At 40.5% G+C, this 25,107-nt stretch overlaps 1 protein-coding gene across 3 annotated transcripts in view; it reads left to right on the top strand.

Moving 5' to 3' along the window:
* The window catches only part of sulf1 (sulfatase 1), a 43,888-nt gene that overhangs the window by 13,187 nt on the left and 5,594 nt on the right, over window positions 1-25,107 (top strand). For 2 of the 3 annotated variants that reach the window (XM_055037254.1, XM_055037253.1), the window contains exons 2-19: window positions 3,361-3,657; window positions 4,241-4,480; window positions 5,087-5,238; window positions 7,862-8,031; window positions 12,856-13,006; window positions 13,074-13,249; window positions 13,350-13,478; window positions 14,005-14,061; window positions 16,751-16,877; window positions 18,321-18,525; window positions 19,885-20,131; window positions 20,208-20,304; window positions 20,425-20,516; window positions 20,668-20,739; window positions 21,353-21,525; window positions 21,620-21,762; window positions 22,984-23,107; window positions 24,302-24,335. In XM_055037254.1, the coding sequence (XP_054893229.1) occupies window positions 3,483-3,657; window positions 4,241-4,480; window positions 5,087-5,238; window positions 7,862-8,031; window positions 12,856-13,006; window positions 13,074-13,249; window positions 13,350-13,478; window positions 14,005-14,061; window positions 16,751-16,877; window positions 18,321-18,525; window positions 19,885-20,131; window positions 20,208-20,304; window positions 20,425-20,516; window positions 20,668-20,739; window positions 21,353-21,525; window positions 21,620-21,762; window positions 22,984-23,107; window positions 24,302-24,335 (2,564 nt within the window). In that variant the 5' untranslated portion in view covers window positions 3,361-3,482. The remainder of the gene's footprint in view (window positions 1-3,360; window positions 3,658-4,240; window positions 4,481-5,086; window positions 5,239-7,861; window positions 8,032-12,855; window positions 13,007-13,073; window positions 13,250-13,349; window positions 13,479-14,004; window positions 14,062-16,750; window positions 16,878-18,320; window positions 18,526-19,884; window positions 20,132-20,207; window positions 20,305-20,424; window positions 20,517-20,667; window positions 20,740-21,352; window positions 21,526-21,619; window positions 21,763-22,983; window positions 23,108-24,301; window positions 24,336-25,107) is intronic. The other variant, XM_055037252.1, reaches the window with a different exon arrangement.

Here is a 25,107-nt window from a genome sequence, read left to right as displayed (position 1 = left end):
TGTTTGCTATGATAAACAGTTCTCGACAGTTGTGGCAGATGACATGGTTCTTTTCCAGGTTCTGACAGGATATGTAGTTTGTACTTCAAAATGGAATTTAAAATAATCTTTGACTGATTGCATATCACATTAACATAAGAAATAGGTTTTAAGTTGAAGCCTTCACATTAGGATAGATAAATGTGAGGTAGGCATTTAACCTTCAACATTTCCTGCACACATATCTTGATTTGCCTGTGTGAACTTGAATGACATTTGAATGTCAGTCCTTTCAAACGCTGCAGATATTGACCTTATCCACTCTACAGTATTTGAATCAAACCTTTTGTGAGTGGTAAGGATGCACCATTGATGGAAATCACTGGTATTTAAAAATGAATTGGTGTTGGGTGAGAAGATTACCATCCATTGGCAAACTGACTGCCTTACAGCTGATTTCCAATCTTCCATAGCTTGACCAAAATAGAGCCTTGAGTTTCCTCCAGAGATGAGTTGTGTTCTTTCTGGGAAGCTTTCCTGTACAATGTGGGAGGACTTGAACCCAAACAGCAAGGGATATTGTTTTTGTGGGAGAAAAGCCGGTGTCTGGGTATCATTTTAGTGTCTGCATATGTTTGTGGAGCAGTTTGTGTAAGGTCCTGTCCGCTCCACCACCCTGCACTTTGGGGGGGGAGTGTTTGGCCAAATGGCGCCAATGTTTGTACAGAGCTGTCACGATAACTCGCTCGCTCAGACACAGCTCATCTGAAACAGAAATCAGAACAGTATAGGACTGTTTTAACTCTGCTTATCATGTCTAAGATCTTACTGGAGAAGCGAAAGATAAACACCACAATTTTAAGGTTAGTGAAAAAGACTTTTCTCACTTATTTATGTTATTTTTTTGATGACATGATGGGTCAGGATTTTGGGAGGAACATCTGTTGATGCATCACTTAGCAAAGGGTGTTTTTAACCCATCAGATCAGCCATTATTGTGCTTTACTGCCTTAGGTTATCCTTAATTTCTTTTATTGCTTCCTGGGAGCCAGACTGTTGAAAATTTTCCTGTAAATTCCAGGATTTCCAATATTTCTTGTATATATACATAATTTCTTTTTTTTTTTTTTTTTTTTTTTTTTACTTTTCACCCTTTTTCAGTTCAATACATGTTCATTTTCACTGGTCTGTTTTGATGTTTAATTTATTACCTATAGCCACACCCAATTTTTTTTATTTTTTAGGCCAATTTTTCTTTCATCTGAAAACAGGACTTGTATCTGTTGAGCAACAGCTCAGTCTGTTTTCCACTTGGCCCAGGTAAGACATTTCTGGTGTTTCTGATTCAGAACGGCTTAACGTGAGGAATGTGACAGTTGTCCATGGAGACGTCTGTGTGTGGCAGCTTTTCAAGACTCCAGCTGGAGTTCACACTTCGTGATCTCACTTAAAACCCCTGAATGGGCACTGCTTCACAATCCCATCAAGGCTCCAGCATCCCTGTTGCTTGTGGAACTTTTCTGCCACACTATTTCTTTCCACTCCGCTTTTTGTTATCAGTCCTTCAGTCAGCACTTTAAACAGTCAACTCTTTAGCAGTGACTCTTTGTAGCTTATTAGATTCTCTTGTAATACTGCAATTTTCTGAGAAATTGCATTTTGGATTTCTGCTACTTATAAACCCTCTCCCTCCTCCCTTTGCTATTATTGCCTCCTGAAGACATTCACCTCTCCCATCTGAAAACAACCACTCAGAGCCAGGAGAAGGGTCTTAACACTGCCACTCAACCTCATTTCCTTTCTGCTAGACATGTTAATGGCGGAGAAACAACTTACCGTTACGGGAAATTGTTTATTCGCTGTCATCGTTGGCTATTCTGACTCGCTTGAGCATTCACAGCAAGATCCACCGATGGTGGAAAAACTGTAGAGGTAGCAGACAGCAATCGGGTTCAGGGAGGGGGGGTTGACCAGTGTCACCAGAGATTGTGACTTACAGAGCTGAGACCTACCTGCGAGCTCTGATTGGTTGTTTCTAATTAGCAGTGGGAGAACACAGAGGAGCTAAAATATTTCTCACACCATACTGTCAGGACATGCTAACGGTTTAAACAAAAACATTAAAAAAATATATTTTCTTTAGAAGTTACTTACTGCAGCTTTAAAGGCCTAAGTAATTGACATGTTACCTCCATTTTTATTTGTATTTTTTGTTATCCCATTAATGATATTTATAATTTGGATGGAGTGATCATGGAAATAAAGGTAAGGACGTAGCCTCCCTGGGCAGACCCAGGTGTCTCAAAGCTTCCATTTGTTTTCAGTCTGTTAACTCAAAATGGGAAGCAGCATGGCGCCACTCAGCAGGACTGCTATCCATAAGGCTTTTTTTTTCCATCAGCATTATTGGAGTACTCGTTGTCACAGGGCAATGGTTCATTTCACAGCCACAAGCTGTACAGCTCTCAGATGTACTACTGTCACTGAAAGCTGCCTGCTAATTGGCATAATCTTAATGTGTGCATATTTACAATAGATTTTTCTGATTAAGCATTAAAGTAATTTTCATTTTTATACATTTACTTAAATTTTTGATTAAAATTGAAGATTACCATCCTGGTAATCTTAGCTACACATAACTGTTATGGGTCAAGCAGGAGTTTTTTTTTGAGAACCAAGCACCAGCATGTTTTGATGAGTGAGTGGTCTTCTGTGATTAGCAACAAAGCCACTGGAGTTAATGTGGTGGAACCATTTACTCCGCCTCCTGCACCAGAACTCCCTCCCCCATCCAGAAGCCTGTCATGCATGACTCACCAGGATTGGTGGTGGTGGCAGAAGTGGCGGTGGTTGAAGAATTGGGAGCTGTGGAGGGGCGGTGAGTCTGAATGTTGAGTGACGGGTGGAAAGTGGGCCCTGATTGGCTCCAATTGAAGAGCAGTTGTGGGTGTTTGAGTTTGGACAGCCAATTGCATAGTTTCGGCACATTTAGCTGAACAACAGCTCTGCAGTTGGGATAAAGAGTTTCCATGTGTGAGGTTGCCTAAAAAGGGAGAGAACGTTCAAGTATTTTTTTTTTTTTTTTTTTAGAAAAAGAGAAATTGTACTCAGTCTTTGGTGGGCCTTGTTTGCCTGGAACTTCACCCCCAAAATGTAACTAAGGTCATTTTGTTGATGTGCTTACTTGAAATGCTTAAGTATTTTTTAGACCTTTAAGAGCTATCATCAAGGAATTGGTCATTGTTTCTTTGTTTATGACTTATCTATTACACAGAGTTGACTTGTAAAAGTACTGTCCACCACTTTCTATTTACTTTAAAATCAATCATGTTATGTGATTCATCCTTGTATTAACATGTTTTTCTTTCTGTCTTCTCTCAGTCAAATAGGGCCTCGACATCTACCAAGGTGTAGGCGAACGCCCTTGCCCGTCCTCTCCTCCCTCCCATCTCTCCAGTGATCATCCCATCAAGTTCTCTAGCTGTCTGGTTCTCTTGGACGCCATGCTAATTCACTGGCTCTCCTGGCTGGTCCTGCTGTCTGTGGACTGGACTCCAGGCAGCCAAGCCTTTACCACCACCAGGGCTCAGGGGCTTAGGGGTCGCATCCAGCGAGACCGCCGAAATATCCGGCCCAACATCGTCCTCATCATGACCGATGACCAGGATGTTGAGTTGGGTAAGAAATACTGGGCAAGCTTCCCCCTCCACATTTATTTGTGAATATACAAAATTTATCACTGTATTTGATCTTAATTGCTTTCTTTGTTTTTCTGGCTATTTGCCTTCAGATTTATATGGTCTCCTTCTTCACATTAAATATTAAACACAGACCATAAACCAGTAGGGAATGACCATCTGGTTTTTCAGCTGCTGCATTTCAATTAGGTTTAGTCTGAGAAAACAGAGCCAGAAAGGATTACCTACACAGTACCTATAAAAATATAAAAAGTATTCATCCTTTTGAATGATTGAGTCTTCTTATTGCTCTGACAAATCAAAAGGGTTTTGCTTTTTTTGACCAATTTACGAAAGAGTCCTGCTTCATCTCAAAGTAAAATTTGATTTCAACAAAATAAGGACAACTGATTAAAAATATAAATATCATTGTTATGCTCCTGACTTGAAGGGGCTTGAATAGCCCTTTTTATGTCCAGCTACAAAGAATACTTTTTATAGATACTATATAACCCTCTAAAAGTAAACTGAAATCCAAGTATGAATAAATGACAAATAAATGTAACCTTGCTTTTTCCTCCAAGGATCTCTGCAGGTGATGAATAAAACTAGAAAGATAATGGAGGATGGCGGCACAAGTTTTATCAACGCCTTTGTCACCACACCAATGTGCTGCCCGTCACGGTCATCCATGCTGACGGGAAAGTACGTCCACAACCACAACACCTACACCAACAATGAGAACTGTTCCTCCCCGTCTTGGCAAGCGCAGCATGAGCCACGCTCCTTTGCGGTCTACCTCAATAACACAGGCTACAGGACAGGTTGGTGCACTTATCATTCCAATCTCCCAGACTTCTGGTTGTCTTTAATTGTTTTTGGAGGAGTGTTTGTTTTGGATGTCATAGACCTGAATTAGTAGTGTTTCAACTGCTAATTAATACTTTACTCTTCCTCCCTTCTCCTCCTCACACACTGACATATATCCAATTATAGCATGTCCTGCGATTCAAAGACAAGAGATGGGAAGCTGCAGCAGCCAATTCAGTCTCTTTTGCCATTAGATAAAAAAAAAAGACAGCAGTGTGATTTTTTTATTTTTTTATTTTTCACATTTATTTTTTTAATAGTGGCAGAGTAAATTTCTGGTGCATGTGCCGAGGCCGCAGATGACATAAAGTACCTGTACAAACTAGGTTTGGTCTTTGAATCCAATTATTCGAAAAGACCTTGAATGGGATTTGATACTTTGGATTGGATCAGGACACATTAAGGTTTTGAGAGGAAAAGAGACGAACCTTATGTCAGGCATCCATGCAGATGGAGACACAGAAAACCCATAAACAACTACAAAGAAACTGAAAACATGAACTCATCGCTAAACACTGTATTTAAAGCAACTCTCTTCTCTGTGCTCCCCATCTCCGCAGCCTTTTTCGGCAAATACCTCAACGAGTACAACGGCAGCTACATTCCGCCTGGGTGGCGTGAATGGGTCGGATTGATCAAAAATTCCCGCTTCTATAATTACACTGTCTGTCGGAACGGATTCAAGGAGAAACATGGCGCTGATTATGCCAAGGTATGTGTTCTCGTTATCTCATTTCTTTTCACTTTATGACTTAAAATAAAGGCTTTGCTTGACAAATGTTAGGTTGGAGTCTCTTATAAACACAGAGAAGTCCTCCACCTAATATTGTGTCATTTTTCAGACTGAAGGGAATTCTGTGTTGTGAATTATAGGGAATGAGCTGGGATGAGGTGGTGTCTCCTCTTTTTGTGGTATGCCTTTAGATGCACCTACCATTAACAGGTAGACGGTGTAAAATCGATGCAGCTTTATGGGAAAGTAAAGTTGCTTGCAATAAAAACCTCTTTGGTTCATGGTTGTTTCATCTATTTTTGTCTGCCTCCTTTTCTGTTTTTTCTACGTCATGCTGTGCGGTTTTGCAAAATGACTTTGCAGGAAAACACCACAGTAAAACAGGAAGGCAAATTTCAACTTAACAGTGTTGGGTTCACAAAATGAACTGTGGTTACACTGCAAACAGCCTCCTGCAATAATCCCACCCCCCTCCCTCAAATGTTTTAGGAGCTTTCAGTTTGTTTTCACAGAGCCATGCCAGTGTTTCCTCGGGTTGTACAATTATGGATAAACAAAAAAAAGATGAGCAAGTAAGTGTTTGAGCTGCCGTTCTTCTGCCAACTGTGGACTGAGTTGTAAAGCTGAGACCGATGTGTTTACGTGAAGTTTACATGGTGATCAAATTGTGGTTTAGAACCAAATACACTTCATATTTACTCTTTACTGCTCACACCCACCACCTGGCAACGCTGTTCTTCTCGGAGCGCCGAGGGAGTCCACACAGCATGGCCTGGCTGCAGTGTAACTTGCTGCGTGTTCATCCTGAGTGGCTTAAATCAGTTAGACCCCATCGGAGTTTCTGTCTGTGGGAAAAGGAGTTCATTCAAGTTGATGCCGTTCTGGTGGGAATGTTTTCTTTGTCCGTGTTGCCCCGTGGACTTCTTTTATTCAGATTCCATGACACTAGAACAACAGCCATAAAAACGGGGAAGTCTTCCAATCCAGATGTGGCACACTGATGTCATGAAAGCTTACACGAGTCTTGCTCCGAACCCTTCCTGCGCAGATCTCGTAAATTCGATGCAGTAACGCCGTCCATATCGATGGTCTTTTCTTACAAAGGAGTAGCGCTAACAAATTCTTACTATTTGACTGCCAGCTCCAAATGTGAAGAGGGATAATCACCACCCGTGTGACTATTTTATTGCTCTTGGCCAGGCATTCCCCATGACACTTTCACTTCCTGTTGACCTGCCAGAGCCCTTTAGCACCAGGGGCTCAGATTTTCGTTGCTGGCAGCGCTGCAGGGCACTGCAGTGCTTTTGCCATGTGCACGTAATCCTCGTCGGGCATGTGTACCTGCCAGGCTTTTAAAACTGGACTGACTTTGAAAAAAAGGTAATAATAAAGAGAAGATGAATCAGCCAAACCCACTTCTGATATTTCTGGGAAATCTCCCTTAGTGTTTGTTCTGAGCCGTGGAGCCCCTTCCATTTGTTTGGTGTCGGGCAGCAGCAGCAGCATGACAACATCTATCCTTTAAGACCGGACTGTTTGTTGGCTATTGGAAACTGTGCTAATTCTATTTTTATTTTAGCTGAGGGTGTTGCTGACAGAGAAGGTAAAAATAAGACCGGACTCCATCCTGACTGGAATAAAGGTTTTAGTAAAATGGCACAGCTTTGACAGTTTCACATTTCACATTTTGAAGAGGGCGTGTGCACTTCAGTTAGTTTCACTCTTTTAGCTGGTCTCTATCTTTACAATTACTATTTTTACAATTACCAATTTCTCAAAAAAAAACTCAATTTCGGAAAGAAAGTGATTTGTAATAGACAGGATTTTCTATGCAGACTGGAAAATAACAGAAAATCTATGTGTCCATCCATCCATCCTTTCTTGTAGTTCTTGCAGAAACCATATAAAAAGTTTGACTACTGTAGTAATATTTCCCATAATTCATTGCATTTGCAAAAGTATTAAATTTTGACATAAAAAAATATACTGAAACCCTGATTAGGGGTTATTTATTTTAGATTTCTGTCTCAGATTTTGTGCTCTGATGCACAAAATCTAAATGATTATCAAAGGTAATCATTTAGAAGCAGGAAGACGAACACTGGGCAGGCCAGAAACAACTCGAGTGGCAGAAACGGAATGAAAAGTCCGGAGTGGAGCAGAGGGTGGGAGCTGTCATAACAGCATACCATTTGAAAGCGCCAAGCTTCGCTCACCATCAAGTGGTGTCACATTTGATAGTGCAGAGATTCACTGATGAGGCAGCAGCCAATATACAGTGTACACATGCTTGCACAGACTCCAGCTCACACACTCACTCATTTACACACACACAGGCACTCTGCCAGCTGTTGACTCGACAGATTGGTGCTGTACTGCACTCAATGGCCCCACTTCATATCCCTACTGGCTCCTCTTAATTTATTTGAAAATGACTGGACCAGGAAAAGCAACATGTCATAGTGATTGGACTGCAAATGAGATTTATATAAGCTCATGCTGTTTAGGATTTTTCCTTCAATCCCCCATTTGTTTTCTAAATGATGCTTTTCTAGCCCAGTTGCGCCGAGTAACTTTACTCATTTTGCTCCTGTTTTTGAAGGATTATTTCACAGATCTGATCACCAATGACAGCATCAGCTTCTTCCGAATGTCCAAGAAGATATACCCTCACCGTCCTGTGATGATGGTCATCAGCCACGCCGCCCCTCATGGACCAGAAGACTCGGCCCCACAGTATGCTGAGCATTTCCCCAATGCTTCACAGCATATGTAAGTAAGACTGACTCTCAAATCATCACTGTTCCCCAATTAGTGACAACAGAACAGCTTTGAGGAACACCTCTTATCATTTCACTATGCAAGGATTTGCCACCTACAGTACTTGTTGCATTTTCCTGTTTAGTACTCAAGTTCACAATGAACCACACTTCTTTTTGTCAGATAGCTGTTTGCTTTATTGCCAATTTTCAGGTTCAACAACTTCTTCAGAACAGTGCTGTCTACACAAAATAACTCTCTCATTGCCCCCAGTTTCTTTATACCCTTTATACACGGGGCATAAAGAAACTGCTGCTTTTGTCAAAGTGTAAACTCTCCAAGGCAACCTCTGATGTTATTTGTACACCCTCTGATAAATTCAAGCTTTTTAAGCCCTTACTCACACAAACAGACGATTTGCAAAACAATCTAATGCCCTCTTGTCTGCTGGCATTAGTTTTTTGTTTTTTTTAAGAATACTGTTGGCAACAAATGACTTTGCAAATGGAGATTTTGAGAAATGACACCATGATGTATATTCACATTATTGTTTTGACCGCATGAAGTCACAACATTGGTTAGTCATTTTTACCAAAGTGTGACTATGTCTGTCACACTTTCTCCTGACCATGTGGCTCTTAAACTTTCAACAAAAACAAAAAAAGTTAATGACATAAAAGAAAATAATTAACATTGTCTGGAATACACAGGAATTTTAACTGTTTCAAAGGGATTTTTAAAAGGTATCTGCCTTCAGGCTCCACTGCTCTGTCCTTTTCACAATTCAAAATTTCTTCAATTTGATCCCCAAACACTTAAAACTAATTCTAACACTACATCTGAAACCAAAACACTGATTATCACAGATGTCCCAAAGGACATCCATTTAAGGTCATAAAATAAAAACTGTCATCATAAAAGACCAAAAGAAAACAAAAAATGTAGAGAATAAATAACTTTATCTCTATACATGTTACATGATGCTACTTCTGTGTTAAAATTATGCACCACTGATTTCACAAAGAAGTTATAAAAGGAGAATAAGCTCTGAATAAGACAACTGATAAAATTTGAAAAATAAATCTATATACAGTTAGCACAAAAAGTAATGACATTTGTGTGTGGTTGATTATTCCTTGTTGCAATAATTTTTTTTATGCAGTTGAAAATAAATATCCCTTTAATTTATGCTGCATGGGTTTTGAAAAAGCATTTGTGGCTTGAGCAGCAAAGTTGAGTATATGGTTTGAGTCCATAAAAACTTGCCAAATCCTCTCTGTAAATTACTACTGCTGATTCCTGTTTAGTGTCCTTTATTAGATTTTGGGATTACAGTTTGAAGGGAAAAAAAAAAAACAATTTTAACAGTTTAATGAATTGCCCAGTCAGCAAACTAGGCTCTTGGTAGTGTATGGGTGGACTGCATACAGTCACTGCAGTCTGGTACCTTCTCCTTATTCTGGTCAGCAGTTTACTCATGGCACAATGTTCCTCAAAACCAGCATTTCCCACCAGCGTGGTTGTTTTGTTACTTAGGTCTGAACAGGACACTCATACTGCTGTCATTGGCTTGCCACGATCAATGTTTATTCTTTTTATTTATACGTGTTATTTATGCAAGTGCTATTGCTGTGGTATGAACATTGCTGCATTTTTTTTGATCTTATGCATTTAGATATTTTTTTTTTCCATTAAAAAAAGAAACCTAGATAAAAAAAAAGACAGAAATAAAGCTACCAATATGTGGGTGGTAAGAATTTCCTAGCAGTGTTTCCTCAGACATAGATGGGATTCCATGAGGTTTGACCCAACATGCTTCGCTAATTGGAACTCAGCATTTTCTGTTTAACACTTAATGGGGTTTTTATAAAATGAGGTGTGTCAAGCATGATGACAGTAGGCAAGTTCTCAATCTACCAGGGATGACGGGTTTCTTTGAAGCTCCAACAAGTGAAGACGGGAAAAGCATGAGCTCAAAATGATTTATCATTTGAGAACACCGGGGGGGCATACCAGTGGAGCGGATCATATCACAATTTATCATAATGCCATGCTTATGCCAAGCGAGCAGCTCATCTCTTTAGACTGTCCCAGTGGCCCTGTAGCCTACTTTCTCATGGTGGGCCCTCTGAGTTTCCAACAGAATACTACCACTTCCTTTCCTTTGTGCTCTGTGTGACTTATACTCACTTTCTGTCTTCCCACATTACTCACATTTGCTTGTCTCGCCATCGATATATCGCTTTCCGTCGCTCTATTTACCTCTCCCTCCATATTTCCATCCTCTGTTATCTCGTTGTCTACCCCCCGGCTTCCTGTTCACTTTTATCCCTAAAGCACTTCCTGACCTTGTCCATATCAATCAGTCGTTTCTCCCCGTGGCTCCTGGGATGCGAGGAATGCATTGTGTGCTTTGGAACAGCCTTTGTGACAATATTAATTTATTTTTAGCTGCTGCCTCCATGCGACGGGGGTGGAGCTCGGGGGCCACGGTTGAGCTCGGGGGCCACGGTTGACTGAAAGTGTTGTCCCAGTGATTGTGTATAGGTGTTGTGTATGTGGTGAGGTTACTATGGAGACCACAGGTGGTTTGCATGGGTGGGTGTTTGTTTATTCATTTATTTGTTTTGCTTTCATCAGATGAGGAAAATTATTTTTCCCACTCTTGGAAATTGTCTTGAACAAAAAAGACACATTTTTGATACTGTTCCAGTTCAGTTTGTCTGTAAGGCAGCATGCCCTCTATCAATGCAGACATATTTAATGTTTGCAGCACATGCATGATGCAGCCAACGCAATTTCTCGCAGGGTTGGGAACAGACTGCGTGGCAGTGAAGGAGGAGCTGCCTCGTAAATCAAACAAGCGTCTGTACTTCTGACAGCTGCAATAGCAGTGGAGGGCTCCGTGTTAATGTTATTAACATTCCTCACTTAAGATGTTTTCACCTAGTCTTTAGATGTAGCCAAGTTGAGACCCATTTAAGTACTAGACATGTAATGCGGTTGCTGAATTGCATGTCTTGTGATAGCAGGGAGGGAGGGACAGTAATGCTAATCGCATATGAACAAATTGCCTCAACAAAGAAGCCACCAACCTGTGAGTTTGTTTTAAAACACAAATAAAGCTATAGGGCCTTACAAAAGTATTTATACCTCTTTATCAAACTCTGTTGCATTATGACCTCAGTATATTTTATTAGGATTTTTGGGTGATTGACAAATTATATCTTTTGCATGATTGACAAATAATATTTTGGTGTCCTTCTTTTTGAAAAATAGATCAAACTCACTCGGATTTAGAATAAAATTGTATGTAACCATTAATTTTAAAATCTTCCCAAGGATTCTCACTTGGTATTTGAATCTCGACTTTGACTAGACTATTCTAAGACATGTCGATGCTTAAATATGAAATATTCCTTTGTAGTTCTGTCAGGGATTTTCTGCTAGCAGGGTAACTTGGACCACTTTCACAAGCCTTCTGAGGCCTCCATTCATATTTGTACCAGATCCCACCAGCTGTCCTAGAACGCCATCCCCGCAGCATAATAGAGCCACCACCATGTTTCACTTTGGTCATGGTGTGTTCACAGTGATGGGACTTCTGAAGGTCATTTGTTTGGGCATGATTTTACGTAGAGATACAATAGTAAAAGGAACTGAATACAAAGTGATGTTTCACTTCCCCGATTAATTTTTTTTTTTTAAATTTGAATGCTGTTTTCTTTCCATTACAAAGTTATGCGGTAGTTTGTGTCACCTAAACTAATAAAATCTCTGCAAATATTTGAGTGTAAAGTATCAAAACGTGAAAAATCTAAAAGGCTATGAATACTTTTGCAAGCCGCTGTACGTATGTTCTTTGGTGGCAGGTGTGACCTCTCCTACAGGCCAACTGCATCCCACTGACCTCTGCATTCCTGTTCCCTGGTGCTCAGGGCCCCATACCTTGGTGGCCGATTGCCCAGAGACAAGCCTCTTTGTGGGGCTTATTATACTGCCTGCTAAGTGGGTGAAGAGTTCACCCTCCTTACAAAGCAGGCCTAAGGAGAAGAGGACAGAAGGCAGTTCAGTCAGTGAAAGCATAGGGGCTCTCATAGCGGAGCTTTATTAAGTATCAGAGTTTTGATATTCAGAACTATTTCAGAGAGGAAATTACACTTTGACAGGAGGAGTTGATTCAGCACTCCTGATTTTTTTCCAGAGCTTTTCATGCAACTGTCAGCGGGTCTTGTTCTAGAAACCATGGAGGCACAGTTCCGCACTGTATCCTCCATCCCTTTTCTTTATTTTATACTCAATCCCACAAACAGATTTGCAGCTTTTCTGTAATAAATATGAGTTACTCTCCCTCTTCTGTTTATCCCATCCCGTTACGCACTGCCCCTTCAAATGACCGTGACTTATTGAGTTCTTGCTCCAGAACTTGTTGCAAACTTGACTTTGGGGTTTATTATTTTCATAAGCATGCGCCAGACCTCAAATGACCCATCCGTGCCAAAAGCGCAGTCGAGCAAAGAGACTCTCGTCTCTGTGAGAGAGGAGAGATGTTCGGAGAGGGGTGTGGAAAAACAGCGGAGGCGCTGGCTGCAGAAGTGCGAAGACATTTCTGTCAACAAACAGCGTGGCAACCGATGCGTGTCAAACACAGTGGACGACTGTGGCACCTGTTGCTGAACAGGAGTTTGTAAAAAGTAACAGACAGGTGTTTTTTTGAGTTGCTAAATGTTCTCTTGCAAGTTGCTCAGACAGTTATTTATATTTCAATGCAAGGTAATAGTTGGGAATTGTATATAGAATGTTTTTTTCAGCATGTTCTTCTGTTTGTCCTTGAAGTACCCCAAGCTATAACTACGCCCCAAATATGGACAAGCATTGGATCATGCAGTACACAGGCCCCATGAAGCCAATCCACATGGAGTTCACCAACTTCCTGCATCGGAAAAGGCTGCAGACCCTTCTCTCTGTGGATGATTCTGTGCAGAAGGTGAGTGTAATTCATAAAATGCTTTGTAAAGTGAACAGTGCTTTCGCTTACCGTGCTGTACTTGCAGGTTTATGACATGCTGGAGGAAACTGGTGAGCTCGACAACACCTACATCATCTATACAGCAGACCACGGCTACCACATTGGTCAGTTTGGGTTAGTCAAGGGAAAGTCGATGCCGTATGATTTTGATATCCGGGTGCCGTTTTTCCTGAGGGGACCAAATGTGGATCCAGGGGCAGTGTGAGTACTGATCGGCCCACCTTACTTCTATTTTGTTCTCTTTTTGGTTCAGAAATTGTTGCTTTAATAGTGGGACCTCTGTGTGCATGCACTTCTTCAGAAACCCCCATTTGGTGCTGAACATCGACCTCGCTCCCACAATTCTTCACATTGCTGGACTCGACACCCCCCCGGATATGGATGGAAAGTCCATCCTTAAGTTGCTGGAACAGGAGCGGACTGGCAACAGGTCTGTATAGCTAATGTCATGCCTTAATAGCCGTTTTGAACAATAACTGTACAGTTTGCGTGATCCATGAAGCTATGCTCTTCATCGGTCATTACCAACAAAATGTAAATTTCCACAACACGAGTGATTACATTAACTCCAGCTAAGCACACAGCCAGTAATTTGGAGGATTTTCCCCCCCTTTTAGGCTGTGGGATTTTGGCTGCAAGTCGCTGTGGTCCCACTTTATTAAGGTTTCTTCAGAATTTGTTTGCAAGCTCAATCATGTGTTTCTCCACAAAAACCACCGTACTAAGCGCACAGTGAGAGTGCAAAATATCTGTCTGCTACAAAGCATCTATTGTTGACATGAATGCACTAAAATGCTTCCAGAGACTCAGAAAAACTGAAGAGCAAAAGACTTTTAACTCCCAAAGGACTGTTGTGATCAGCTTCCATAATCTTGGCAAGCTTCGTCTGAAGGCTGCCGCAGATAAAATGTTTCCAAAAAGCAGTCCATAAACTTTGTCCGGTTTTGTTTTCACAGATTCAAACCCAACCGGAAACCCAAAGTCTGGAGAGATACATTCCTGGTGGAGCGAGGGTAAGCTGGGGTCCACGCCACAGGCACATCTTATGTCACATAAAACTAACAGTGTGTTTAAATAAAAGGGCTCAATGGATGTTCCCCTGTTCATGCGATACATCTGCCTCGTTCTACTACTTATCTCTCAGCCATTTCCTGACCGCAATTGGTTTGGATTTTTCAGGCTGCTACCTTCCCGAGTCGCAGGCTGAAGCCATTTCTTGTCAATCATGACAGTTCATGCAGAGGGTGCTGACACTTATGAGTAAAGGACATTAAATTGTTTTCACGAACAATACCGTGCTCTGCAAAAGTTAACCTAACCCTTGAACTATTTTGCCTTTCCTCATGTTACAACAACAGAATATGATTTATTTTTATTTTTTTTTTTTGACCAACACAAAGTAGTACTTAATTGTGTGGTAAGAGGAAAATTATCTATTTTTTGCCTATCCTGTCTACCGCTGAATCAATGCTTTGTGGATTTACCTTTTTTCTCCAGTTACAGCAGAACGTTTTCTTGGGATTTCTCTACCAGGTTTGGACATCTGGAAGTGAACATTTTTGGCCAGGCACTTTCCCATTGTTGTTCTGATTGTCTTGTTGAAACTTAAACCTTTACCCCAGTCAAAAGTCTTTTGCAGCCTCCAACAAGGTTTCTGTTTAAAACAAAAGAGTTCATACAGAATTATGCTGCCACCACTATATTTTTCACTGCGGGGATACTATATTCTGGGTGATTGCCAGAGGTAGTTTTCTATCACACATGCTGTTTTGCCTGTGGGTCAGGAAGTTTAAATTTGGACTTAGCTGACAAGAGTACCTTCTTTTACATGTGCATAGCATGCCCTGCATTGCTTGCAACAAATTTGAAACATGTCTTTGTAAAGCTTTGTATGCAGTAGCTCTGCCACAAAGCTCTGTTAGTTCTTTATTTAGCATCTCTTCTGAAATGACTGAATTTATTATCTTTTGCTTCATCTAATGGATGCACTGACGGGACAAAGATAATCTCATCGAGCTAGTCTTTGCAAGATTCAGGTGGTTAAAAGAATTGGTGGAATAATCAAGTTGAAGCCAGATTATATGAAGAGCTTTTGAAATCTCATTTATAATATTCTACACATCTTCTGGAGCAATTTCCTTCTTGTGATTGTCTGTAAAAGTTATATTTTGCTTCAAATTGCTACTTTTGGACTCTACTCTTCCACTAAAATGATGTCTTTCCAGCATTTGCAAAAATCTACTCGAGCGTGTTGGTAAATCTTTGGTTGTGTTGACACACATTGAGACAGCATACAACACAGCAGTGACCTTTAGCTTTTTTTTTTAAGCTGTTCCATTAATCCCCACTGTTTTGCAAAGTCTGTCTGCTGGAACACTTGTAGCTAAAGGCTGAGATTAACCTCACTTGATAGCAGTGGCTCACAGAAGCTGATGTGTTCTGTGAGGCTATGCTTATGTGACATGCTCTGTGATTCGACACCCTCAGATGACCTTACAGTACTACCACAGAGCAGCTGGAGCTGACAGTGCTTTTCAAAAATCTCATCATCTGCATAACGCAGTCATCAGGGAGTGACATCAACAACTGTTTGCTCTCTAATCATCCCAGTCTGAAGTCAGGAGACGAAAGCCAAGCTTGTGTGGGAAAGTTGGCAATTCTTTTCCCTTGGGTGTTGCGAGAGATGGATGAGAAACTGGTCGTAGTGTTTTTGGAAACGGATTGTTGCCATCGCTGTCATTCTGTCATAGTGCAAAGAACACTTTGGCAGAAAGTGGGGATAAGAAAAATCTGGGATTGAGGCTAAACTTTATGCTAAACTGATGTGAAACGGTTTGGATTTAGGTAGATGTAATCCCCAAGTCTAGACGGGCAGGCATAAAGAGACAAAACATATTACCAATTCTCCAGCCAACTCTATGAAATCACTGAATGGAGAGAGACAAGACTCTTTAGATGAAAAGCATTTTTTGTAGGATATTGAACCCCTCAATTTGATCAGATGCTTTTATTAATATATGAAAACTCTGGAAAAGACTCACTTTGTCTTTGATTTGCCACATTGCGACTTTAACTTAGTTTTAACTCAGATATTTCATCTAAAATTTTTCTATATGGACAGATGAATGTCATTGGCATTTAAATCAGTCGTTTCATAAATAGTCATTCAAAAGGCTGTTCCCCCGTTTTTCTTATGGCTGTACACTTTTTATGTATTAGTGTTTTACACTTGTTCCCTATGGCTTTGAAACTAGGTGGGCTTTCAATGCCAAACACAGCATTGAAACCGGTAATTAGCTTTTATAGACTAAAGGTGTCAAAAGAACAAGATGTCTATATTCAGTGGAGTGTAATTCTGAGTTGATTTAACGAGTCACAGTTATAGGTTTTAAAAAGCAGCACATCTGAGTTGGTCCAAATACCAGCAAAAAAGGGAATGTCCTTTTTCACACCGTCCAATCAACACAACCTCGTTATTGCCTCACAATCTGTGGAACACACACATTTTAAAAAATCCCCAAAACAGCTAATTGTTTTTTTACCAACATGTCCAGATTTGGAAACTGACGGAAGATGTAATTTCAACCTGAACATAATGTGAAATTTTGAAATGAAAAATATGCAGAGACCCTGTGCAAACTATGCACAGACCATGCATGCATGCATGGTCTGTGCTCTTAACTATTTTTTTCTCTCCTGCAGTAAGATCTTGAGGAAGAAGGATGACTCTATGAACACTCAGCAGACCAACAGTCTTCCAAAGTACAAGAAGGTCAGAGAAACATGCCAGCTGGCAGAACTCCAGACACCTTGCGAGCAGCCAGGACAGGTAAAGCAAAGACAGGAATGATGCAGTAGATGACAGATTCTACGCTCCCCTGTTGTCCAGCAAAGATGTTTTTTTGGACTTTAGATGGTCTTCGTTTTGCCTGGTGGGGGATATCTCTGGGCCACTCTTGAAGCAGCCATTTATAAGTGCATCACTTTGCTTTATAATTGGTCTCTTTTGCTCCGTTTTGCGGTCCATTTATTTGTGGGTGCTTGCTTTTCATCTTGCGGCCATTAATTTTCTGGCAGACCAAACAGCCAGCTGGTACAGTAAGTGGCCCTGGAGCAGACAGGCCAGAGAAATACAAATTGTTACAAATTTCAGGTAGTGTTAAAAGGACGGGCAGACTTTCTGAGGGTCCTACTAATTCAATCCAGATCCACTTTATGACCACATAAATGTGTGTATGTAGCAATCACTTAATAAAGGCAGTAACGGCGCAGCTTCGGCTGAACTCAGGAGTGTGTGGGTGCAGCATTTCAGCTGTATGTAATAAAGTATTTTTAATCTTCCTGTGCATTGTCAGGGGTTCATGGCAGGTTTGAGTCACTTAGCTTCTTTGCCCTTCGCGCTTCACTTTGTATTATCATTCTTTCTATTCCAAACAAAATAAAACCGGGAAGCATCCCGTGGAGTAAATCTTAAATTGCAAACCCAGATGGCTGTAAAATAACATCCACTGGAAGCCCAACAGTCCTAACTGTAAGTCTGCTGGCAAATCAGGCGGTCTCTAACTGCTCCCATCCTTCTTTGTTTCTCATCATCTTCTGCTGTCCTGAGGATGCAATGGTGCAGCTACACATGCATGCCTTGCATTGAGTCTTCACAGTGGCTGCACTCAGAGGGGCAGATAAAGAAAGACAGATTGTTTTCATCCTCTGGCGACATTGCGTGCCTCTCCCATGAATCTTTTCTGATTCTGACATGACCGCTCCAGCGCTGCCCCGTAAGCTCCTCCAGAAGAAACCCGATCTGACGTACAAGTCTTTGTTTGTACCCTTGTTCCCACACTAAGCACCAGTCTTCTGCGCTGCACTCTGCAGACGTCTGGGTCCGGTTTTATTCAGGGCCTAATCAGTCTCCAAAGCTTTATTTCCTACTGGAATGCCTTTTAAGAGAGGTGAAGATGATGTAGCCAAATGTGTGGGAGTTTATTTACACAATTACGTTCATGACGCACAGACATGGCTGTTGCGAGAGTGATTGGGGTTTCCTCTTTGTTTTACAGACACCAAATGAGCCTAATTCATCTCATGCGGTGGTTTTTTGCTTTGTTTTTGCTACAGCACTAGGATGCCAATCTCATCCACATATTGAGACTTGAAATGCCAGAGGAAACGAACCTCTAAAATCATTCCAGATTGTTTAAAAATCTGAAATTGCTAAACAAAAATAGCTATACAAATTGTTCTCAATGCCCCTTTCCGCTTTGGATGTTGGCAGAAATGGCACTGTGTGGAGGAGATCACAGGGAAGTGGAGGATCCAGAAGTGTAAAGGTGGTTCTAAGGAAGGGTCCAGGAAGAGGGTTCGCAGCCTAAGACCCCCCAGCAGTTATGACAACAGAGAGAAAGTGTGCGACTGTGAGGACACTTTGTACAAACCAAAAAATCGGCGTTCCCAAAGACGGTTCTCGCCAGGAGGACAGCGTGAGTACCACATACCTGTCATCTAATGTAAATAAATCAAAGACATTATGTTAACAGTAAAGAAATAATTACATATCTATTTAAGAAACTTTACTTGTTTTGATTTAGAGATGTGTCTTGTTTTGTTACATTGTAAATTCCAGAACTTTTTTTTTTATTATAAATTTTTTGAGCTGATTATTTGTGCTCTAAAATTAGTAAGTGCTTGGAAGAAGAAAGCATCCAATAACGGTTCTAGTTTGCACTTTTTCAGAAACTTTGAATTTGTGAAATATACTGCCCTCTTGTGTTGATTGCCCAAAATAAGGCTACAACTAATGATACATTTTCAGACAAAATAAATCCATCATTATTTTTCCAACTGGTCACTGATTATTTTAGTCCATCTCTGCCCCCTGCTGGCACACTCATCGTTCTCTGTGTTTTATGACATGTTTGCAGGCTTCTACTTTCTCATTTCCTTTCTCATAGTAAAACAATGACTTATTAAACAGAATTTGAGAAATACTTTTTGTCTCTTCTTTGCCCAGCTCTAAATAAAAATGTAGAGTCAGGCCTAATCTGGATTATTGTTCTATAGACACGGATCACACATTTTGAGAGACTTTTTTCCTGCATCCACAGAATTTCTGTGGATACAGGAATTTCTGTCCTTTATTTAGTATGTAGTATACTTTAAATTAAAGTACAGAAGCTGATGAAAAACTGAAGCTCACAACTTACACTATATAAACGATTAATTAACAATCAAATTTGGCATCAACGATTTGTTTTCATCAATTACGTTGACTACTTCTATTCTTTTCCATAGTCTTAAATCATCCTTCTTTACCCTGGAGCTTAAATGGCGTTTTACACCCATCACTGGACAAAGCTTTTGAGAAAAATTAATAGCCACAAACTATTGTTTTGATATTAATTTATCTAGATGGATATATGGGTGCATTGATGGATGGCTAGAAAATGAACTAGCCCCTACAAAAAAACTGATCTGACCCTTTAGGACTGAATCATGCACTATGAATTGAATACCAACTTCAACAACGTTCCACACCTGTGTTGTATGACAGTACGTATTTACATTTGACAGGTGACTTTTTTTGTGTTGTGTTGTAACCCTAACCTCCACCTTCACCTCCACTCTCATGGTGCACTGCCCTGAGCAGAAAGCCATGTCACATATGCCAAAAACCGGTACTACTTTATCTTAACAGAGACTGATGGACGGTTGACTAAAAATAATGCAAGAAAATGTCTTTTCATAAGCAACAAACAGAAATGACGTTTTTTGCAAATTTTTGTTTGATCTTGGTTCTCCAAAAACAACTGCGCAACTCTTTATTTCTTGGCGGCTTTCAGGTCATCGCCCTCGTTTTGTACACACCCGGTCTGCTCGATCGTTGTCTGTGGAATTTGAGGGCCAGATATACGACATCGACCTGCAAGCAGATGACCAGTCTGGCATCCGCCGCCGTAGCATCTCAAAGCGACACTACAACTCAGAGGACCCAGAATACGATTTGGGGTCTGACGACGGGTCAGAGGAAATGCTGGCGGATGATACCAATGCAGTGGGATACCTCAACTCTGTGAAAGTTACTCACAAGTAAGTCTGTAACTGAGGCGTTTCACATTGGCTGCTTTTTCAGGGTAGTTTATACATTCTCTTGAACATTTTGTAGGTGCTACATCCTGATGAATGACAGTATTCACTGTGAAAGAGAAATCTATCAATCTTCTAAAGCCTGGAAAGATCATAAGAGCTATGTTGATCAGGAGGTAAGCTGTCTGACTACATGGTCTTCTTTTTTTTTTTTTATTCCTGAAATTGGAAGTCACTGACTTAAATGACAGGAAATGTAAAACTTAAAACTCCTGGCTACATATTTTCTCACCCAGATTGAAGCCCTTCAAGACAAAATTAAGAACCTTCGAGAAGTCCGAGGCCATCTGAAAAGGACGCGACCAGACGATTGTGACTGTGGAAAGAGGTTTGTCATTTATGTTTCAGCTTTAAAGTAACTCTCCATCCAATTATAGAAACTCTGAGTTATTGATGGTTTCATGTAGTTGTCATGTTTATTACCATTTGAGTGCTCTTTTTCTCCCATTGTTACTCTTTTCCTCTGCTTGTAAATCCAGCTATTTTAACAAAGGCCTCAGAAACAAGGGAGAGAGACTGAAGGGCAGGAATGATCAGCTCCATCCATTCAAGTGAGTTTCTGTTTTTGTCTTGGTGATTATTAAAGAGACAGAAACAAACTTGCTTAACCAGGTTCTAGATCACTTCATCCAGTGTGTGTTCATGTTTGTTGCCTTTTACGTACTCTCCAGTTTCTGAACCATCATGCCATCCATTATGTTGTTTAAAAGTTTGGTTCCTGAATTAAGTTTAAATGACAAAGCACATGTTTTGCTGTGGATTGCTTCGTGTGTGTGAGTGTGCCTGGAAGTGATTGAGTTGCATGGAAGATTTAAATGATTCAACAGAGGAGAAATCAGAACGTCCATCAAACACGGTGATCAACTTCCACCGAGAAACTCTGGAATTGTGATTATACCGATATAAAACAGCTGTTTCCAGCAGTGTCTGTTTTTTGTGAGGAAGGAAGGACGAGAAGGCTGTGGATAGGATGTCATCCTGTGCAGAACTGGTCAAACTGAGAGCCTAACCATAAGCGTAAACAGGCTGTCCTACCCCAGCACGTGTGGTGCCTTCTGGAAGTCCCCTCTGCATCGCTGTGGTTACTGGCACCAAAAAGGGTCAGCGCTAAAGTCACAATTGCGTCACGGTTAAAAAAAATAATTGTGTCTTGCTGTTCACCAGGGAGACCACACACGACATCGAAGGGAAGACCCAGCTGTATAATGAGATCCGGCGCAGGAAGAAGGAAAGGAAGGAGAAGAAGCGGCAGAGAAAGGGAGACGACTGCAGTCTGCCGGGCCTCACTTGCTTTACACATAACAACGACCACTGGCAGACCGCTCCCTTCTGGACATGTATGTGTATAAAACCACAAGTATGACTTTAACTTGTTCCACACCTGGCCTTTTGCATGCTCTGGTATTTATGATGGTGTCAATTACCTTGCAGTGGGTGCATTCTGTGCTTGCACCAGCTCCAACAACAACACCTACTGGTGCCTGAGGACCATCAATGAGACCCATAACACACTCTTCTGTGAGTTTTCCACCGGCTTCTTGGAATACTTTGATCTCAACAGTGACCCATACCAGGTGCGTGAAGATCTGTCTGTATTCATCACATGCTGTTTGTTGCTGTTGTGACTACAAAAGAATTTTCAAATAGAATTGCACAATCACCATCTTGTTTTAAACTTTTTTTTTTTTGGGCTAAATCTACCACAAAGTCTGTTTAACTTTTGAAACGGTCCACAGTCCATCATGTTAAGAAGCATTTTTTTTTGTTCTGTACATCAGACCATGTCTTTTTTGTGCCAGCAAAACAACAGGGGACATTTCTTGTTTTTTGAAGCAGTTAAACTCTGAGAAAAACAGTTAACAAATCTTATTTACTTCTCATTAGGACTGATTATTAGAAATTATAAAGAGCCCGAGTATTATCTCACTAATATTTTTTGGTGATCAAAAACAAAAGCAAAACACTGAATCACAAAAATCACATGACAAGAAGCATTTCAATGTGGAAGTGGCTATTCAGAATATTAACTCATCTGATTAAGAAGTTTAAGGAGAAAAGAAGTACTATAATGAACTGCATGTTATCCACCTTTGAGCCATCAGCTTGACTATCACTGAACCACAAGACATACAACTGATAAGTTGTGCATGATATCCGTAATTAGCTGTTGACTTTTTCTGAACCATCTTTGCAGGTTCCTGTCTTTGCTTTTATTATTTTGGCATGAGGGAAGTCGTGTGAAAGCTAGGTTGAGGTTCTAATTTCTAGCCCAGGCCCTTGGGTGGCTTCCTATGTTGGATATTGTTATTAGCAATATTAATATGATTAATAATTATGATTTATTATTATTGTTATTAAAAATAATAATAATAATAATTTATTTTCTTTTATAATAATTATCTTAATAATAATAATGAATTATTTATTCTATGAAAATAACCTGGACAAAAAAAAAGTTCTTATTTAAAATCACTAAGTATGCTTGAGCATATCAGAGGTGTAAGATGGAAAAAAGAAACTTCTCAGGAACCTCAAGCAGCAACTGACAAAAAATGACAAGTGTACAGAGCAGAAGGAGGAAAAAAAATTGCAACCAGATCTTGACAAGATGTTCAAGCTTGTTTTAGATTTGATCAGGGTTCTCATCTTGCTTCTGTTTTTTTTTTTTTTTGATGATTATGATTCCATCAGAATGTTGCTCACGGCATCTGCCTGCAGCTCTAGTGATAACATCAACTAGTGTTTAATTATAGACAAAATGTAAATATCTTTGTATGTTTAAACTGTACTTGCAGCTGACAAACGCAGTTTATGCTGTGGATCGGGACGTCCTGAACTCCCTCCACGCACAGCTCATGGAGATGAGGAGTTGTCAAGGGTACAAGCAGTGTAATCCTCGACCTAAAGGCTCGGATACGGGTAAGAACACTGCTGTCTGTTTGCTTCATGTCATATTGTCATTGGGTGCATACAAACATTTGAATAAGGGGTTATACTGGTCGCTGTTACCTCACCAGTAATGACAAATATGATCTGCATTTAGATTTAGCTTGTAATGCAATGCTGCCTTTGTTGATGGTTGTTTTTAGAGGTTTCCCTCTTGAGTTGTGGATCCGTTTTAGTTTGGATGGTGTGTGTTTGCACATGCATGCATGTTGCATGTGTTTGACAATGATCTACTCCGTATCAGGAGGTAAAATTACAAGTGAAGGGTTTTTTTTTCTTCTTTTTTTAGAGATTTGTGTTTTAATATTTAAGTCACTATAACACACACACTCTTGACTTCTCTTTCAGCTCTGGATGTTTCCTGCTGGTTTTTCTGGGGGTGTTTTCCCTAGAGGATATGAAGTTATAGCCTGTCAATAGTCTAAAGTTGTGTTACAGTTGCCCATTCTGGCTGTCTTCTTCTTTTCCTGACTCTGAGTGTATAAGAAAACTGTCATTGGCGTAACTGACAGCTTAGTGGTGGAGGTGGTTACTACATAATGTCACAATGACGTAAACCTACAGTGTTTGTGTGTGGCACGTACTGCCTGCTATGTTTATGACCTGAGGGTAAAACCTTCTCATCTGTAATTAGCAGCTGCAAAATGCAGTCACAGAGCAGCCAAGCTGTGCTCCAAAAACTCATTTCACTACTGGCACGTCGGACTCGTGAAAAAGCATGACTACACGCGTCGCAAATAGCTTGAGGGCTCTTACTTCAACTGGCTGCCATTCCTAGAATCAAGCGCTCTCTTCTGTTAACCAGGAAGATGATCAGTAAAGTAACTATTCTGCACATCTGCGGATGTTTTTTGCTCGTGGAATACGTGATTGAAACTTGGTTGCAAGAGAAAATGAATGTAGAAAACTCAACACTTGCGTTTTTTATCTAAAAGAAAATTGTTTCATTCTCCACCCTTCAAATCCAATTGATCCTAAATCAATTTCTATCTTCCTTCCATGTTTTCCTCCTTTCATATCCAGTTCTCTTTCTCTCCTTAGTTCTCCAGTGTTTGCATTTAGCAGCGCTGCATGAAGAAAAGCCTCAGTGTGACTGATCTGTTTCCCTCCTACACCCCTTTGAATCAAGGCATTAACAATCGATTACTGTTATTTTTTTCCAATCAGGAGGTAAAGATGGAGGAAGCTATGAGCCACACAGGTACCCGACAAGTTTTGTTCCTCTTCAGTGGCTTTTTTTCCCCACTTTAACACCTGCATGGGTCAGATTTGCCTCATTCCCACTAATACATCCATCCATGGGGTGCTGATGTTTCATCCATGGCTGCATGCTGGGAACATGCTAACAAATCTCAACAGAACTTAAAGTTTTTCCTCCCTCTGCACACAGACTGTCTTCACTTTTATTTGCTGCATCTAAGTGCAGCCTCTTGGAACTTGCAAGATCATCTCTGCCCCGTATTTTTACACATTTCCTTCCATGTATAAAATATAGTTTTTTGGGGGGGTTTTCCACAGTATAGCATGACCATATGAAAATAAAAATCCAAAGCTGTAGAGTGCATGTCACCAAGTCATCTAGTCACACATTGTTACATTAAGAGTTAGGAACAGGTTGACACTTTGGGGTTATTAATGCAACTTTTCTCTGTCTTACACAAAGAGGATGGACTTTTCATCACCAGAAAGTCCATCCAGTGTTGAGCCCAAAGTGTGAAACTATTCCTCTAACATTTCATGTAATGCCACCTGTAGCCACATAAGCAAAACATCATTCCATTCTTTGCAGGTGTAAAATCTAGAGATGCACTGAGAAATGATTGAAGCAGAAATTGACCATTTTCAATTAGATTTCCCAGACAGTCTGAAACGGCAAAAGTTAGGCAACTTCCAAACACCGAATGGACCCTATGTAAACTGGACTAAGTCACGTTCAGAAGGCTCTTCTATGTTGGAGTTATTACTGAGTGAAG

This window comes from Poeciliopsis prolifica, unplaced genomic scaffold (assembly GCF_027474105.1).
Source record: "Poeciliopsis prolifica strain line A6 unplaced genomic scaffold, Auburn_PproV2 SCAFFOLD012, whole genome shotgun sequence".
NCBI lineage: Eukaryota > Metazoa > Chordata > Actinopteri > Cyprinodontiformes > Poeciliidae > Poeciliopsis > Poeciliopsis prolifica.
This window is presented reverse-complemented; position numbering and strand designations above follow the sequence as displayed.